This window comes from Ranitomeya imitator, chromosome 1 (genome assembly GCF_032444005.1).
Source record: "Ranitomeya imitator isolate aRanImi1 chromosome 1, aRanImi1.pri, whole genome shotgun sequence".
Taxonomy (NCBI): Eukaryota; Metazoa; Chordata; class Amphibia; order Anura; family Dendrobatidae; genus Ranitomeya; species Ranitomeya imitator.
In genome coordinates this window covers 1050764150-1050780684 of record NC_091282.1, presented here as the reverse complement: position 1 = coordinate 1050780684, position 16535 = coordinate 1050764150, and the positions used below count along the sequence as shown (strand labels likewise).

The 16535-nt window shown below is 41.3% G+C and overlaps 1 protein-coding gene across 1 annotated transcript; it reads right to left on the bottom strand.

Annotated features, from left to right (window-relative positions):
• Positions 1–1684: 1684 nt before the first annotated feature.
• On the bottom strand, positions 1685–11956 carry LOC138656675 (outer dynein arm-docking complex subunit 3-like). Its single transcript, XM_069743805.1, has 3 exons — positions 10880–11956; positions 10086–10175; positions 1685–2305 (listed from the first exon to the last, which is right to left on the bottom strand). Exons 1-3 carry the CDS (start codon positions 11954–11956, stop codon positions 1685–1687), a joined length of 1788 nt encoding a protein of 595 aa, XP_069599906.1.
• Positions 11957–16535: the final 4579 nt, after the last annotated feature.

Here is a 16535-nt window from a genome sequence, read left to right as displayed (position 1 = left end):
CACAGTATGAAGACAAGAAGAGGACGTCATCTGATGAAGATAGGAGGCACCGGACCGGACGGCGACACCCATTGGACTGGACCGAGACCGTCCCTGGGTGAGTATAATGTAACCTCTTTTTCTCATCTTTGAGAATATATCAGGGGCTTATCTACAGTATTCCAGAATGTTGAAGATAAGCCCCTGAAGCTGGTGGGCTTTGCTCACCTTCGATTTTGGGGGTGACAGGTTCCCTTTAAGTACAAAATTGTCCACATTTTTTGCTTCAATTGTTTTTTCCTAATTTCCTCCTCTAAAACCTAGGTGCGTCTTATGGTCTGATGCGTCTTATAGTCCAAAAAATATGGTACATTATGTAAAAGATTATGTTAAAAACGCATTGCATACAGATTGCATGCGCATGTCATATGGATGTCATAGAGATGCTAGGTGAGAAAAATTGCATTGTACTCACATGACACTCGTCCTCCTTTTCTGGATCAATATCAGGCTGATTTTTTATACGCTAGTGTCACTTTAGCCTTAGCATTCTAGCATCTTTTAAATATCTGCAGCATGTCAATTCGTTCATAATTTTGAACATACAAAAAAGCAGCAAAAAAATGCAGCATAGAACATTTTATGGGGGTTTGCAATGTTTTTGGTGAAGAAAACTATCTTTATTTACAAGCACTGTAGACAAATCACACATGTAAACCACCTGAAAAACTTAGCAAAAAATGCAGCAGGTTGTTGCTGCATTTTATACACAGCATTTTTACTGTCAAGAGTCAAGGTTTGAGTTACAGCAAAAACTCTGTAAAATGCCACATATGAACTTACTTTCATACACACTTAAAGGAAACCTGTCTGGTCTGATAACACTATAAACTTGCAGATATAGGATTAATCTGCAGATTAATAGCACTACGGAGATGCCTGACCATTGCACTGAAAGTGCGGCACCAGGGAAAAAATGAACTGTATTTCTCCTGGGAGCTGCAGACTTTCACTCATGCTGGTATGTCCAGAGCAATTAGTCACTGTTAGCAGTGATAGTGGTGGCTGTTAGTCAGTACTTACAGTTCAACTAAACACCTTCATAAATGCTATTAACCTGCAGAAAAATCCTATATCTGCAGGTTAATAGTGTTATCGGACCATACTGGTTCCTTTTATCATAAAATAAAAAGAGACAATCATGCAGATAACTGACCTTTTCTAGGTGTAATCCTTGACTTGGTGGTTCACCAATTACCTTTTTCAGGTCTTCAAAGCACAGCATAGTACAGCTATTAAACTCCGTCAATGTTGATGTAGTTTAAACCAGTACCTCTTTTGCCCCAAATACTGGTTTGAGTAGCCATATCATGCTAATACACAATGTAATGGGAGGAAAGCTCTGTTTGCAGCTTGCTGGATTTCGTTTTTGTGATTTGGTTTAGGTTTGAGGCCACTCTCACACAGCAATATTTTGCATTAGTATTTGTAAGCTAAACCAAGAGAGAAAATGTATAATGGTTTTAACTATTGAAAAATACTTAACAAACTACTCTGAAAGTAGCAATTACAATGTTTTCTTATGAATATCAGTTATCACCAGATCTAATTGTTTCCTAATGTTCTTTTGGAGATAATGTAGAGTGCTACAGGAGGATTCCAGATGTAATTTTAATATGGGACAATTAAAGAATCCAAAAACAGCTCAGGCGTATGTAACACTGCTTAACCCCCATTTCTTGCACCAGATATTGGCTTTTCTTTTGGATATGGTGATTCGCTCTGAAATCTTCTTGATAGTTTCTCTCGTTATCTGAAAGCAATCTTCTTCTCCAGCTTCATCATCGGACTCATCCAGTTTAGCTGGTGACAGCAGTGAAATACGCAAGTTGCTTGCTGGGAGATTGCGCTCTATGATATCTACAAAATCCTCTTCCTCCATCTCTCTGAAGATTTCTTCAGCATCGTGTCCTTCTAACAGCTTCTGTAGGTTCTGCATTTTCTGGCCAATGATGGCTAGGAGATCCAAGACAGGGGAATTAAAGGAAAGGTCCTTTGGTGGAAATTTGCCCCAGGATATTTTATTGAGCTGCAGTTTTATTTGTAAGCGCTTTACTTCAGATGTTGCTTTGGCTAGGACTTCACGAATTTTCTCAAACTCCTTCTTAAAATAGTTTAGATTTTTGGATTCTAGTTGCAATCTTTCTTGGAGATCTTCCAAGATCTTTTGATTGTCAGATAGCTCGGCTTGCAGCTTCACTTGTTTTGAGTACTTTGTTTCCTTGAGGAGATTAACAGTTTTTTCTTGCGTGTCTTTCATGTCACTCTGTCATAGAAATAAAATATGAATATATCTATTTATTCATATGGATTATGTTTAGCATTAAACAGATTGGTGTCTCAGTGGTTAGCACTCTAGCCTTGCAGTGCTGTGAAGCTGGGTTCAAAACCCATCAAAGACAACGTCTGCAAGAAGGTCTTATGTTACAATCTTCTTCCAACAGTCATAAGCATAGCAGAGTTCTGCCCACATTTGTTCAATGTCTGACAATTTCTGACAGTGGCATTAACAACGTGCTGCTATAAAAGGCCAAATTAACCCCTGTCCAGATTAAAGTTGCCTAGGCCAAACTATATTATTATTATAATACATTTTTATAGTGCCATTTATTCCATGCCACTTCATGTGAAAGGAGGTCAAATATAAACAAATACACTTAAACCTGAGCAAAAAACAAGGCACTTACAGGTACATAAGGAAGGAGGACCCTGCCCGCGAGGGCTCACAGTCTGCACCCTACAGGCTACAATATACCCCTCTATTTTATGAGCCCTTGCAAATTAGATAAATTTTAGATGCCATGTTTAATAACTTAAAACTGACTGGAATTTGTGTTGTTAAACACATGAAGAAGATTGATCTTACAATACAATGTTACTTGTAAAGGACAAAAGTCATTACAGCTGAGACTACACTGTAAGATAAGGGCTTTTACTTTAAGCTTTAGTCACACTAAACGACTTACCAACGATCACGACCAGTGATACGACCTGCCCGTGATCGTTGGTAAGTCGTTGTGTGGTCGCTGGGGAGCTGTCACACAGACAGCTCTCTCCAGCGACCAACGATCAGGGGAAAGACTTCGGCATCGTTGAAATTGTCTTCAACAATGCCGAAGTCCCCCTGCAGCACCCGGGTAACCAGGGTAAACATTGGGTTACTAAGTGCAGGGCTGCGCTTAGTAACCCAATATTTACCCTGGTTACCATTGTAAAAGTAAAAAAAAAAAAACACTACATACTCACATTCTGATGTCTGTCATGTCCCCCGCTGGCGTCCACAGGGTTAAAACTGCTTTCGGCAAGAGCGCTGCTAATGCACGCGCTGCTGCCGAGAGCTTCCCTGCACTGACTGTGTCAGCGCCGGCAGTAACAGTGGTGACGTCACCGCTGTGCTCTGCTTTACGGCCAGCGCTGACACATTAGCAGCGCTCCTGCCGAAAGCAGTTTTAACCCTGTGGATGCCGGGGGACGTTACAGACATCAGAATGTGAGTATGTACTGTTTTTTTTTTTTACTTTTACAATGGTAACCAGGGTAAATATCGGGTTACTAAGCATGGCCCTGCGCTTAGTAACCCGATATTTACCTGGTTACAAGTGAACACATCGCTGGATCGGCGTCACACACACCGATCCAGCGATGACAGCAGGTGATCAGCGACCAAAAAATGGTCCTGATCATTCCCCAACGACCAACGATCTTCCAGCAGGGCCCTGATCGTTGGTCGCTGTCACACATAACGAGATCATTAGCGGGATCGTTGCTACGTCACTTGCAACAATATCGTTAACGATATCGTTATGTGTGACTCCAGCTTTAGAATGCAACTGTAACTTGATCTTATCACTTCACTGGTTTTCTCTCCCTGTCTCTGATTGGTTGAAAAGTGTGCAGATCTCTTTTTATCCTCAGTCACACAGCATCTTTTGTTGTGTAACTACTGAGAAGTGCGGTAGGATTCTTTACCTCATTATATCTTTGTTGAAGTCTAATATTATTATTGATAAAAGTATTTTTGGTTCAAGCAATTATAGTCTATGTGTTTAGAACTTTAAGATTTGTCAGTTATCTTCTCACATAACTTACCTGAGATACCTGAGTCCCCAATATGATGTTGAAAATTAAGTAATTCTTGTGTACATCACTCAACGCTGCTGATATTAAGAGGCGTATAATCTGTCACGAGAGGGTGTGAAATGGCCTAAGTCAATTTATACCTTGGAGTAGGCCATAATATACTCGGTGTATAATCAAGATTAGGCCGCTTTAACCCCGGATACAGTCTGGACTTGGGGTGTACTATGGCCTGTTAAATTGGATCAGGGGTGATTTGTTCTATGTGCCCTGCAATATGATTGCAGGGCGACAATGGATTCCTGTGGCAGCTAGGGTGTGCTGAAGACGTCATATTGCCATCACAGTGCTCTGTTGGAAGCTAGCCTATGGCTGGTGTTCATAGGTTACTGGGATTTTTAGTATATACAGAAATGTTGGGAATTTCTGTATAAAGTAGGTACGGAAAGTATTCCGACCTATTTACATTTTTCACTGTTTGTTGCATTGCAGCCATTTAGTAAATTCAAGAAAGTTCATTTTTTTCTCATTCATGTAGACTCTGCACCCCATCTTTACTGAAAAAAACAGAAATGTAGAAATTTTTGCAAATTTATAAAAAAAGAAAAACTGAAATATCACATGGTGATAAGTATTCAGACCCTTTGCTCAGTCGCTCATATTTAAGTCACATGCTGTCCATTTCCTTTTAATCCTCCTTGAGATGGTTGTACTCCTTCATTTGGGTCCAGCTGTGTTTAATTAAACTGATATGACTTAATTTGGAAAGCCACACACCTGTCTATATAAGACCTCTCAGCTCACAGTGCATGTCAGACCAAATGAGAATCATGAGGTCAAAGGAACTGGCCAAGGAGCTCAGAGACAGAATTGTGGCAAGGCATAGATATGGCCAAAGTTACAAAAGAATTTCTGCAGTACTCAAGGTACCTAAGAGCACAGTGGCCTTCATAATCCTTAAATGGAAGAAGTTGGGGACCACCAGAAGTCTTCCTAGACCTGGTTGTCCAGCCAAACTAAGCAATCGTGTTAGAAGAGCCGTGGCGAGAGAGGTAAAAAGAACTCTAAGATCACTGTGGCTGAGCTCCAGAGATGTAGTAGGGTGATACTATCACTGCAGCCCTCCACCAGTTGGGCCTTTATGGCAGAGTGGTCCAATGGAAGCCTCTCCTCAGTGCAAGACATATGAACATTGTGGTGCAGTGACCAATGTTACAGCCAGGGGGCGCTGCGTGTGCACTTGGAGGCATAGTTGTGATGAGACAAAGTCCGGCAGAATTGTAGATGGCCAGTATGTGTGTCGCAGAGGAGGACACTCTGCGCTGTCAGTCTAAATTTATGTTATGGTCTGGGACCTGTAGTCCCACATGTAAATGTGTAAGTTCTAATGGGAGATTGGCAGGGCTAGTCATGAGAGATGGGAGGGTTAGACTAGCCACACACACCCACACTCCCACCCAGGGGAGTGGTTACAGGTATGTAATGTAATGTGACCAGGGTGTGGGTCACATGGTTCCTGTGTTTGGATCTGAATGGTGCAAGTGCAAGGCCCTGGAAGCCTGTGTTGGACAATCCTGGGATTTCCTGAATAGCACATGGTGGGACTTTGCTACTGGTGGCCTGGGTATTGGACGGTCCCAGCTGGGGATGGACGTCCTGAATAGTACCCGGACTGGCCACCTGTGTGATCCTGTGTAACCTGGGTGTTGGGAGGTCCTGGGAGTAGGACCGGATCCCTGAATAGCATGAGGTGAGGACCGGGATCTGCAGAGCCAGTGACAGCTACTGTTTGGGGAAGCTACAGTCCTTCGGTGGCTCTGGACTAACTGATGTGTGCCGGCCAGGTAAGTTGGTGAACCCCATAAGGCAGCTTTCCCAGAGAACTGACAAGGAGTCAGCAGTACGGTGTTCATTTTAGGACATGGTCACAAATCAAAGTCAAACATCAGAAATACTCTGTCTGATACCTCATTCTGATACTTGACTCTTATACCTGACTTTCAAACATGGTCACAAATCAAAGTCAAACATCAGAAATAACATCAGAAATAATCTTTCTGATACCTCATTCTGATACTTGATTCTGATACCTGACTTTCACATATCAAAGTCACGAATCAAAGTCAAACATCAGAAATACTCTGTCTGATACCTCATTGTGATACTTGACTCTGATACTTGACTCTGATACTTGACTTTGATACCTGACTCTGATACTTGACTCTGATACCTGACTCTGATACTTGACTTTGATACCTGACTCTGATACTTAACTCTGATACTTGACTTTGATACCTGACTCTGATGCTTGACTTTGATACCTGACTCTGATACTTGACTTTGATACCTGACTGATACTTGACTCTGATACTTGACTTTGATACCTGACTCTGATACTTGACTCTGATACCTGACTCTGATACTTGACTCTGATACTTGACTTTGATACCTGACTCTGATACTTGACTCTGATACTTGACTCTGATACTTGACTCTGATACTTGACTCTGATACTTGACTCTGATACTTGACTCTGATACTTGACTCCGATACCTGAGTCTGATACTTGATTCTGAGACATAAAATTAGTAAAATTAGTAAAATTAGCTAAAATTAGTACCTGGGATCACGAGCTTGTGGTGCAATGGTAATGCCGACGGCTGTAGCCTCTAGACGCAGGATGCGTTTTTTTTCGCCAGATCCATTTTTTTCTGCAGGATCCGTTTTTTTTTTTCCTCAGGATCTGTTTTTTTTTCTGGATCCGTTTTTGTCCGCCAGATCCGTTTTTGTCTGCCGGCTCCGTTTTTTTTCTGCCTGATCCGTTTTTTACGCCGGATCCTTATTTTTTTTACGCCAGATCCGTTTTTTTTCGCCGGATCCATTTTTTTTTTTACGCTGCATCCGTTTCTTTTTGCCGGATCCGTTTTTTTTTACGCCGGATCCATTTTTCTTCCGCAGGATCCGTTTTTTTCGCCGGATCCGTTTTTTTTACGCCAAATCTGTTTTTTTCACCAGATCCGTTTTTCTGCCGAATCTGTTTTTTTAACGCCATATCCATTTTTTTTTACGCCGGATCCGTTTTTTTTAAACGCCGGATCCATTTTTTTAACGCCGGATCTGTTTTTTTTTACACCGCATCCGTTTTTTTTCGCCAGATCTGTTTTTTTTTGCCGGATCCATTTTTTTTTGCCGGATCCGTCGTTTTAATGCCAAATCCGTTTTTTTTCGCCGGATCCGTTTTTTACGCCGAATCCGTTTTTTTCGCCAGATCCATTTTCTTCTTCCGGATACGTTTTTTTTTACGCCTGATCCGTTTATTTTTACGCCAGATCCGTTTTTTTTTACGCCGGATCTGTTATTTTCCACCGGATCGGTTTTTCTTCTGCCGGCGGAAAAAACGGATCCGGCGTTAAAAAAAATGTTTTTTACGCCGGATCCGTTTTTTTTACGCCGAATCCGTTTTTTCCGCCGGAAGAAGAAAAACGGATCCGGCGTAAAAAAACGGATCCGGTGCAAAAATAAACTGATCAGGCGTAAAAAAAAAACGGATCCGGAAGAAAAATGGATTAGGCGAAAAAAAAACGGATCCGGCGTAAAAAAAAATCCGGTGTAAAAAAACCGGATCCGGCGTAAAAAAAAAAAAAACGGACCCGGCGTAAAAAAAATTGGATATGGCGTAAAAAAACAGATCCGGCAGAAAAAAAACGGATCCGGCGAAAAAAAACGGATTCGGCGTAAAAAAACAGATCCGGCGAAGATAACGGATCCGGCGGAAGAAAAACGGATCCGACAGAAAAAAAAATCCGGTGTAAAAAAAACGGATCCGGCGTAAAAAAAAAAAACGGATCCGGCGTAAAAAATGGATATGGCATAAAAAAACAGATCCGGCGTAAAAAAAGGGATCCGGCGTAAAAAAACAGATCCGGCAGAAAAAAACGGATCCGGCAAAAAAAAACGGATTCGGCGTAAAAAAACGGATCCGGCGAAGAAAACGGATCCGGCGGAAGAAAAACGGATCCGGCGGAAAAAAAACGGATCAGGCAAAAAAACCGGATCCGGCGTAAAAAAAACCGGATCCGGCAAAAAAAAAAAAAAAACAGATCCGGCGTAAAAAAAACATCCGACGTAAAAAAAATCGGATCCGGCGTAAAAAAACGGATCCGGCAGAAAAGTAAAACGGATCCGGCGGAAAAAAAACGGATCCTGCATCTAGACACTACAGCCGTCGGCCTTACCATTGCACCACAAGCTCAAGTGATCCCAGGTACTAATTTTAGCTAATTTTACTAATTTCATGTATCAGAGTCAGGTATCAGAGTCAGGTATCAGAGTCAGGTATCAGAGTCAGGTATCAGAGTCAGGTATCAGAGTCAAGTATCAGAGTCAAGTATCAGAGTCAGGTATCAGAGTCAGGTATCAGACTCAGGTATCAGACTCAGGTATCAGACTCAAGTATCAGAATGAGGTATCAGACAGAGTATTTCTGATGTTTGACTTTGATTTGTGACCATGTCCTAAAATGAACACCGTACAGCAGGTGTAGCAGCAGCTCCCGTCAGGTACCTTCATAAACTGTAGGTGCTTGTTGTATCATGGAATGTATTGCAATGGACTGTACGTCATGTGGTTTATGAAGTTTAATAAACAAGATTCATGTGAGGTACCGTGCCTGAGTGCTTGAATCTTGTGCCAAGCGAGTGTCCCCCAACACACTCAGGTAGCGTAATCTCACAACGTCCATATAGAGTTTGCTAAAAAAAAAAAATGAAGTACTCCCAGACAATAAGAAATAAGATTCTCTGGTCTGATGAGACGAAGATAGACCTTTTGGTGATAATTTTAAGCGGTATGTGTGGAAAAAAAACAGGCACTGCTCATCACCTGCCCAATAATATCCCAACAGTAAAACATGGTGGTGATAGCATCATGCTATGTGGGTGTTTTTCAGCTCCAGGGAAAGGACGACTGGTTGCCATTCACGGAAACATGAATGTGGCCAAGTAGAGCGATATCCTGGATGAAAACCTCTTCCAGAGTGCTCTGGACCTCATACTTGGCCGAAGGTTCACTTTCCAACAAGACAATGACCCTAAGCACACAGCTAAAATAACAAAGGAGTGGCTTCAGAACAGCTCTGTGACCATTCTTCACTGGCCCAGCCAGAGCCCTGACCTAATTCCAATTGAGCATCTCTGGAGAGACCTGAAAATGGCCGTCCACCAAAGTTCACCATCCAACCTGATGGAACTGGAGAGGATCTGCAAGGAAGAATGGCAGAGGATCCCCAAATCCACGTGTGAAAAATTTGTTGCATCATTCCCAAGAAGACTCATGGCTGTACTACTTTATATGGAACATACACAGTGGGCCATGTATATGGATATACCTAAATCAAATGGGAATTGTTGGTGATATCAAGTTCCTGTTTGTGGCACATTAGCATGTGGGAGGGGGATAACTTTTCAAGATTGGTGGTGACCATGGCGGCAATTTTGATATCAGCCATTTTGGATCCAACGTTATATATGGCCCACCCAGGTGTATCCATATAAATGGCCCACCCTGTAGTTCAAAAGGGTGCTTCTACTTAATACTGATCAAAGGGTCTGAATACTTATGGCCATGTGATATTTCAGTTTTTCTTTTTAACAAGTTTGCAAAGATTTCTACATTTCTGGTTTTTTCAGTCAAGATGAGATGCAGAGTGTACATTAATGAGAAAAAAATGAACTTTTTTTTATTTTACCAAATTTCTGCAATGAAACAAAGAGTGAAATATTTAAAGGTGTCTGAATACTTTCCGTACCCACTGTATAGTTTATGCAATTAGACAACTGCAGACTCAAGTCCCCTTAAGGGATTAAAAATAAAAAAAATAAAAAACACCCTCAACACATTCGCATATGTGGTATTGCCACGTCCATAAAAGTCCAATATATCAGGATATGAAATTAACCTGATACGCATACTTGACCGCCATCCAAGACAACGGCGAATCCTATCAGCTCGCAGTATTTATTCTGGTAGAAGAAAGCTAAGCAGCAATAATCAATGTCAAGCTGCAAAACAAATTACATTTGTTGGGGTATATAAAAAGAGAGATAAAACCAGTAATTTCAGGGTAATATTAAGCTTTTATGCCCTCTTATAACTTCCTTGTAAAGCATCACCTTGAATATCGGATAAGGTTTTGGATGCTAAAAAGAATATTAGAAAACTAGATTCTCATTTCCACGTATAAATACAGTATGTGTGTGGTCAAAACAAAGGACTAGCACATGATTTATTCCTTCTAAGGACCTTACAAAGGACCAAGAAACATTGATTATGTTTGAAATAAAGGCGATTCTGGAAGCTAAACAGGAAAGGGGTCTTTACAGTTACAGTAGTCAGACTGTGGAATTCTCTATCGCAAGAGGCAGTAATGATGGACACTATGTCAGCATTTAAGAAATGGCTGGATATTTTTCTAATAAATAAACTAACAGTGAAGTAGAAAACCTATAATTGGTTGTGAAAAATTGAACTTGATGCACAGTGCAAATTATAGATTCAATTATACATATGTACTTCAAAATAGTGCCACTACAAAGTACAACTCAGCCCACAGAAACAAGCTGTTATGCAGTTATACGGCGAATAAAATAATAAGGTTATCATTCTTGGATTGAACTGATGAAACAATAAAAAAAATATTTGGGTCCTGAGGGAGCCATGGTTAAAGAAGAAAACCAAAACAATATGAAGCTTTCTCAAAACTTACCAGAGTTGTTTCAGCCTTTAACTTCTCCTTTTCCAGATGTTTCAGCTTCTCCTCTTGGTAAAGGAAGCGCTGCACCACTTCATTTTCATTAACTGCCCCAGTAGCCTCCTTGATCTTTTCTGTGGCTTCTTCATATGAACGGACTCTTACTTCCATTTCTTCTGCAAGAGAGGCCTCATAGTCAGTGGGAGCTTGGTCTTCAATTATCTCCCCAGGTTTGGTCTTGGTCTTCTTAAACTGACGCCTCTCATTGGCTTGGTGGTTCAAATTGCGCAGGATCTGTTCTTTTTGGATGCGTATGCTACGATATTCGTTCTTCAGGTTCTGATATTCTGCCCATGCATTATCACGTGATATTGCCACATTATGATTCATTAATTTTAGCTCTTTTAACTCCTTTTTAAACAGTAAAATTTCGGCCTCTAGTTGCTCTATCTGGGGATGGAAGGTTGGCATTTCATCCTGCAAAATGGTAGTGATTTTCCTGTATACACTGCGCATGTGTTTCACATCCTGTAATTTTATTTTTGCCTCTTCCAGCTTATTCTCTAGAAAGTGCTGGATCTGTTCTTCTCGGAAGCTTCTATCCTGCTTAACACCAGCATTCTGCTTGAGCATTAGCTCCATCTCCTCTAAGCATTTCCTGCGGACTTGTGTCTGGTGATATAGGGAATTAAGATGCTTGATGGTATCATGAAGCTTGTTCTCATTTAACTTAAGGACATCCTTTCCATCCTTGACCTTAGCCTCTCTGTCTGCTTGTATTTGCTTCTCCTGAACTAATTCCTTGTTCAATTTCTTATTCTCTTGGTGAAGCACCCTTATGGTCTCCTCATTTTCCTTGATGGTGTAACTAGTACTCTCCTGGTATGCCTTGTGATCATATTCTATCAGCTGTATCTTTTGCTGTAATACCACCATTTGATCTTGAATTAATGATTTTCTTTCAGAAAGCGATGGACTTCTGGGAATGACTATCGTAGTATTGGCCCAAGATCTCTGACCCCCATCTACCATCTTGGCCCTCTCTTGCCAAGTTCCAATCTTCTTGGTACGAGTGTTAGAAGAGTAGTCCATTTTACTTATGTGTGTTCTCAGGATTAGCCTCTTCGTTGCACCTTTTCATGAATTCAGGCTCTAGTTTTGCTGCTAATAACAGTTTTATAAAGAAGCTAACGTTTATACTGCTTATAATGTCAAAGACACTACACAGTGAAGAACTTACATCACATGCAGTTTCATTCTATATCTATTTGTGATGTCATGGATTCCGCTCAACAGCCACACATGACACGTGACATCACAGACAGAACCTCAACATAACTGTAATGCCACCAAAGAACCTGGCAATAATGACATGATGTAATTTCCATGTTTTAGAAAATTAACTGTTAGCTACAGAGAAGCATTTAACTATTTAAATTACAAATGATATCACTTACATGCCTATTTAAAAGTATCAATATAAGGGTATGTTTACACATGGCACTTTTTCAGAGTTTTTTTTCTGCAGCCAAAACCTTTACTGTTGGCTTTAAAAACATTGTATGTAAAATGCAGCAAATAACCATGTTATTCACAGCATTTTTGCTGATTTTTTTGCTGTGTTTTTTAGGCGTATGTGATTTGTCTACAGTAAACACAGCAAAAATGTTGTGTTGCATTTCTACCGGCATTTTTGCATTTTGTCAGTGTTTCTAAAAGGTTGAAAAAATGCTGGAAAAAAAACCCCGAAAGAACTGACATGCTGCAGATTTTCAAAAATTATGCTGTTCTCAAATTCAGTAAGGAAAAAAAAAGCTGAGTGCATGCGATTTCTGAAATATCATAGCTATTGGTGCTACTGTAAAAGAGCTTCTTGGCTGCAGAACAAAAAGTAGCAAAAATGCAACAATGCTATGTGTGAATATAGCCTAAGTATCAGAATATAGGCAACCAAATAATATTAATAATTTTATTTCTATAGCGCCAACATATTCCACTACGCTTTACATTTTAGAGGGAACTTGTACAGACAATAAAAGATATTACAGAATAGCAATAATCACATAAATCAACAGATACAAAGAGGAATGAGGGCCCTGCTCATATAAGGAAAGTTATATACAAGCATTAAAAGGGTTTCCCACTTACAGGTTTCTCCCTTTTATTGGCCAACAGTGAGCAAAAATGACAACCAACCAATGTTCAACATGCAGGTTAACTGTCCAAGATTTCATTGCACTGAGGCTGGTTGCCAGTTTTCTGACACCTATTCATTTTATTGTACAACTATCACTTAAGTTAAATGAGAACAAAGAAAACATTTATTCCTAATGTTGCTATAGGTCTCAATAACCAGACCCCCAGGATCTGAAGCATGTGATGTGTCAAAAAAAGTAATTGGTCCAAAACAAAATGTTACACCTGTCATGGAGTATTACAGCCTGTTTAACAATTTAATTGCTCTACAGAGCAAACATGAAGTCGCCCATCTTCAGATAGTGGGAATGTAAAATGAAATCTTATTGAAGCCCAACTATTGTATATGTTTCATTGAACTTTCTTTGATTGCTACATTTTAAGGTAATATTCCTTTGTATTCCTTTTTGGTACAGACTGTCATCTGTATTTTTTTATTTTTCCCCAAATAGGAGCAGACTCGAGCTACAAATTCACCAGTCACAGATGGTTATTCACCCAAAGAGCTGGCTTCCTTCCGTGAACGATAGTTGTAGATGCCTCGGTGAGTAACTTACAGTTTCTGATTTGCTCTCACTGGAGTGTTCGTCCGCCAATGTAACCGAAACCAAAGTCCTACCCGCCCCCAAAAATGTGTTCATTGGCTAAATGAAGATGGGATTTTGACTGCATTGGACAAAGAGTGATTTTAGAATAAATATGCTTCTACTTGCTTGTGAATACATATTTAATAATGAGCTGTTTGAGAATCAAAAGAGCCGACTCTTATGGATTAGCGGATTCAGATATTCCAGATCACCAAGTAGAGCCGGAGTGCCCATCAGTGGAGGAAGGTACACATCACACCATTTCATACACGTCATTCTGTATGATATGGAAACTACAGCTGTAGATTAGGGGTCATAGAAATAGAGACTAACTCCTCACAAATTCAATCTGTCAGGTTATACAGGCTATGAAAGTGGCTTCACAGGACAGTTATAGACCCTCTTGTATTGTACTAATGGACTTGTAGGGAGACAGCGAGTGATTACAGGGGACCTTGTCATATCAGAACTAGGGATGAGCGAATAGCTTTGGATAAGAGCTTATCCGAATAGCTATAGCGCTTCTTGAATAGCTGCCTCAGTATCCTGGATACCTGGAGCGCTCCTGATAATCAGCTGTTTGGCGCCGCAGATGCATGTGTCGCGGCTGTGTGACAGTCACAGCACATACATGGACAGCCTGTTTGTTGGGCTCTCCGTGCATGTATTGTGACTGTCACACAGCCACAACACATGCAGCGCCGAACAGCTGATGATCGTGAGCGCTCCAGGTATCCAGGATACCGAGGCAGCTATTCGATAAGCGCTATAGCTATTTGGATAAGCCCTTATCTGAAGCTATTCGCTCATCCTTAGTCAGAACCCTACTGTTCATGTGCTGGACCTTACTAGCTACATTATATGTTATATATATGATAGAGACACTGTCTCTCTGGGTGTAGCTCCTCATCATGCCCTTTCTAAAGGTTCACCTCCTTGGCAGACACATTCCTTGCTCACAAGCAACAGCTGTCATACTCTCCGTTGCATTAATCTATCATACAAACTAGCAGGTAAAGGCTTCACCCCTTCACCCCTTTCTATTAGGAGTCTGACACTCCTCTTATAGGACCAGATGGACTTCTTCTACCCCACGGACTGCTCGTCCTTAAAGTGAATCTGTCAGAAGTATCTGTCAGTTCTGCTCACCTGGTGGTGTTGTGACAGGCACAACTCCTATGTAGGCATGAAGAAGAATAGCTGCTGCTGTCCTGTGGCTGGTGGATAAATCCTTTGAGAGATATAGGATCCAGTTGGATAAACAGGTTGATGGGCTGCACTGCTGGAGTTAATCAATCCTTCACAAAAGATGATGAGGAAAAGACTTTTGCTTCAAAACATGTTTCAACGCTGTGCTGGCATATTTTTGAAAAGAAAAACACTTGGAAAAGCTACCAAATTAGTGATTCGGTATTGGCAGTAGTTAGATGTGCTTATTCTTGTTGACTACACATTAGTACATACATATTTCCATAGGCCCTCTCAAGTATCTTATAGGGGCTGTAAGCATAGCTGCTCTACCTGCTGCACTCCTAAACCGCTGTACTTTAACAAATGGTGATTTAGTGAAGTGGAAGTAGTATTGTGCTATTAGAAGGATAAATAAGTGGTAGTGTAGGGAAGGAGTGACTATAGTGTTGGTACAGTAGCATCAGGAGGAAGATGAATCGGTTATTAAGTAGGGTTATGGAAGTAGTGCTAATGAAGCACATTGTAGATGTAGAAGGGTTAACCAGTATTGATGTAATGAAGTGGTAATAGTGGTGGCATGGTAATACTAGTAGGGTCATCCAGTGTTAGTATACTGGAGAAGTGGTAATGGTGGTTGTGGTGGTACATTGTTACTAGAAAGGTCTTCAGTCTTCAGACTGCTGTAATGTCCCGGGTCAGAAGTGCAGTGAAAAGCAACTCTTGTCACACCACCCTCCTGATAATGTCTCTCTGTCTGCAGTCCGAGGTGAGGGGGCATGGCCTACTCCAAGCTAGTAGCCATGCAGTGAAGAAGACATTATCAGAATCTGGTCCTGTATGAGATTCGGTGATGCTGATGAGCGGTTCAGTTACGCAACATGTCACTGCTGCTCAGAACTTCCGGGTCTGGCGGGAGCGGGGAACTTTGAATCTCTACAGCAACCTGGTCATGTCTCACGAGTGATGATGCTGCTAAGTTACTGACATATTCTATCTCTCTATCTATCTTTCTATCTATTCATTGCTCTCTCCATGCCTAGAGAGGTGAATATTCATTTCTCTTAAGTAGTGGCACACGTGACGCTGGTAGCAGCAGGAAGCTGGCGGCTGACACTGTGCATGTTACTGAAGAGCAATGATTACTCACTGCTCTCTGCGTGCACAGTCCCGGTGTGGGGAGAGGTGAGTATTCCGGCAACAGTGCTCTGATTGTGAGCGGCGCATGAAGTCCCTGCCATGCGCTTCTTAAAAGCATAAAGTAGCCGCTGGCATTGGAACATGATGCTGCGAGGGAGTGTCGGGAAGGAAAGTGTAATGTTTTTTTTTATATTTTCTGATGGGCCCATGCATACCAGGATGGGAGAGGAGGTCAATCATAAGGATGGAGCCATGCATACCAGGACCGGAATAAGGGCCAATCATACCAGAATAGGGATGGTGTCATGCAAACTAGGATGAGATAGGGGCCCTGCATACCAGGATAAGGATGGGGGCCATGCATACAAGGATGAGATGGGGACCCTGCATACGAGGGTAGGGATGAGGGATTCAGGCATACCAAAATAGGGAGGAGGGGGCCATGCATACCAAGATAGGAATGAGGGGGCCATGCATACCAGGATAGGGATGAGGGGGCCATGCAAACTAGGGTAGGAATGAGGGGACCATGTGTATCAGTATGGGGATGAGGGAACCAT

Bases quoted from the DNA above. Each gene is read 5' to 3' on its own strand.
- LOC138656675 (XM_069743805.1), bottom strand. From the start codon at position 11,956: ATGGACTACTCTTCTAACACTCGTACCAAGAAGATTGGAACTTGGCAA. The intron at 10,176-10,879 runs GTAAGTTTTGAG...TTTGTTTTGCAG, and splicing joins TAAAGGCTGAAACAACTCTG to CTTGACATTGATTATTGCTG. The intron at 2,306-10,085 runs GTATGCGTATCA...TTTCTATGACAG, and splicing joins TTGTCTTGGATGGCGGTCAA to AGTGACATGAAAGACACGCA.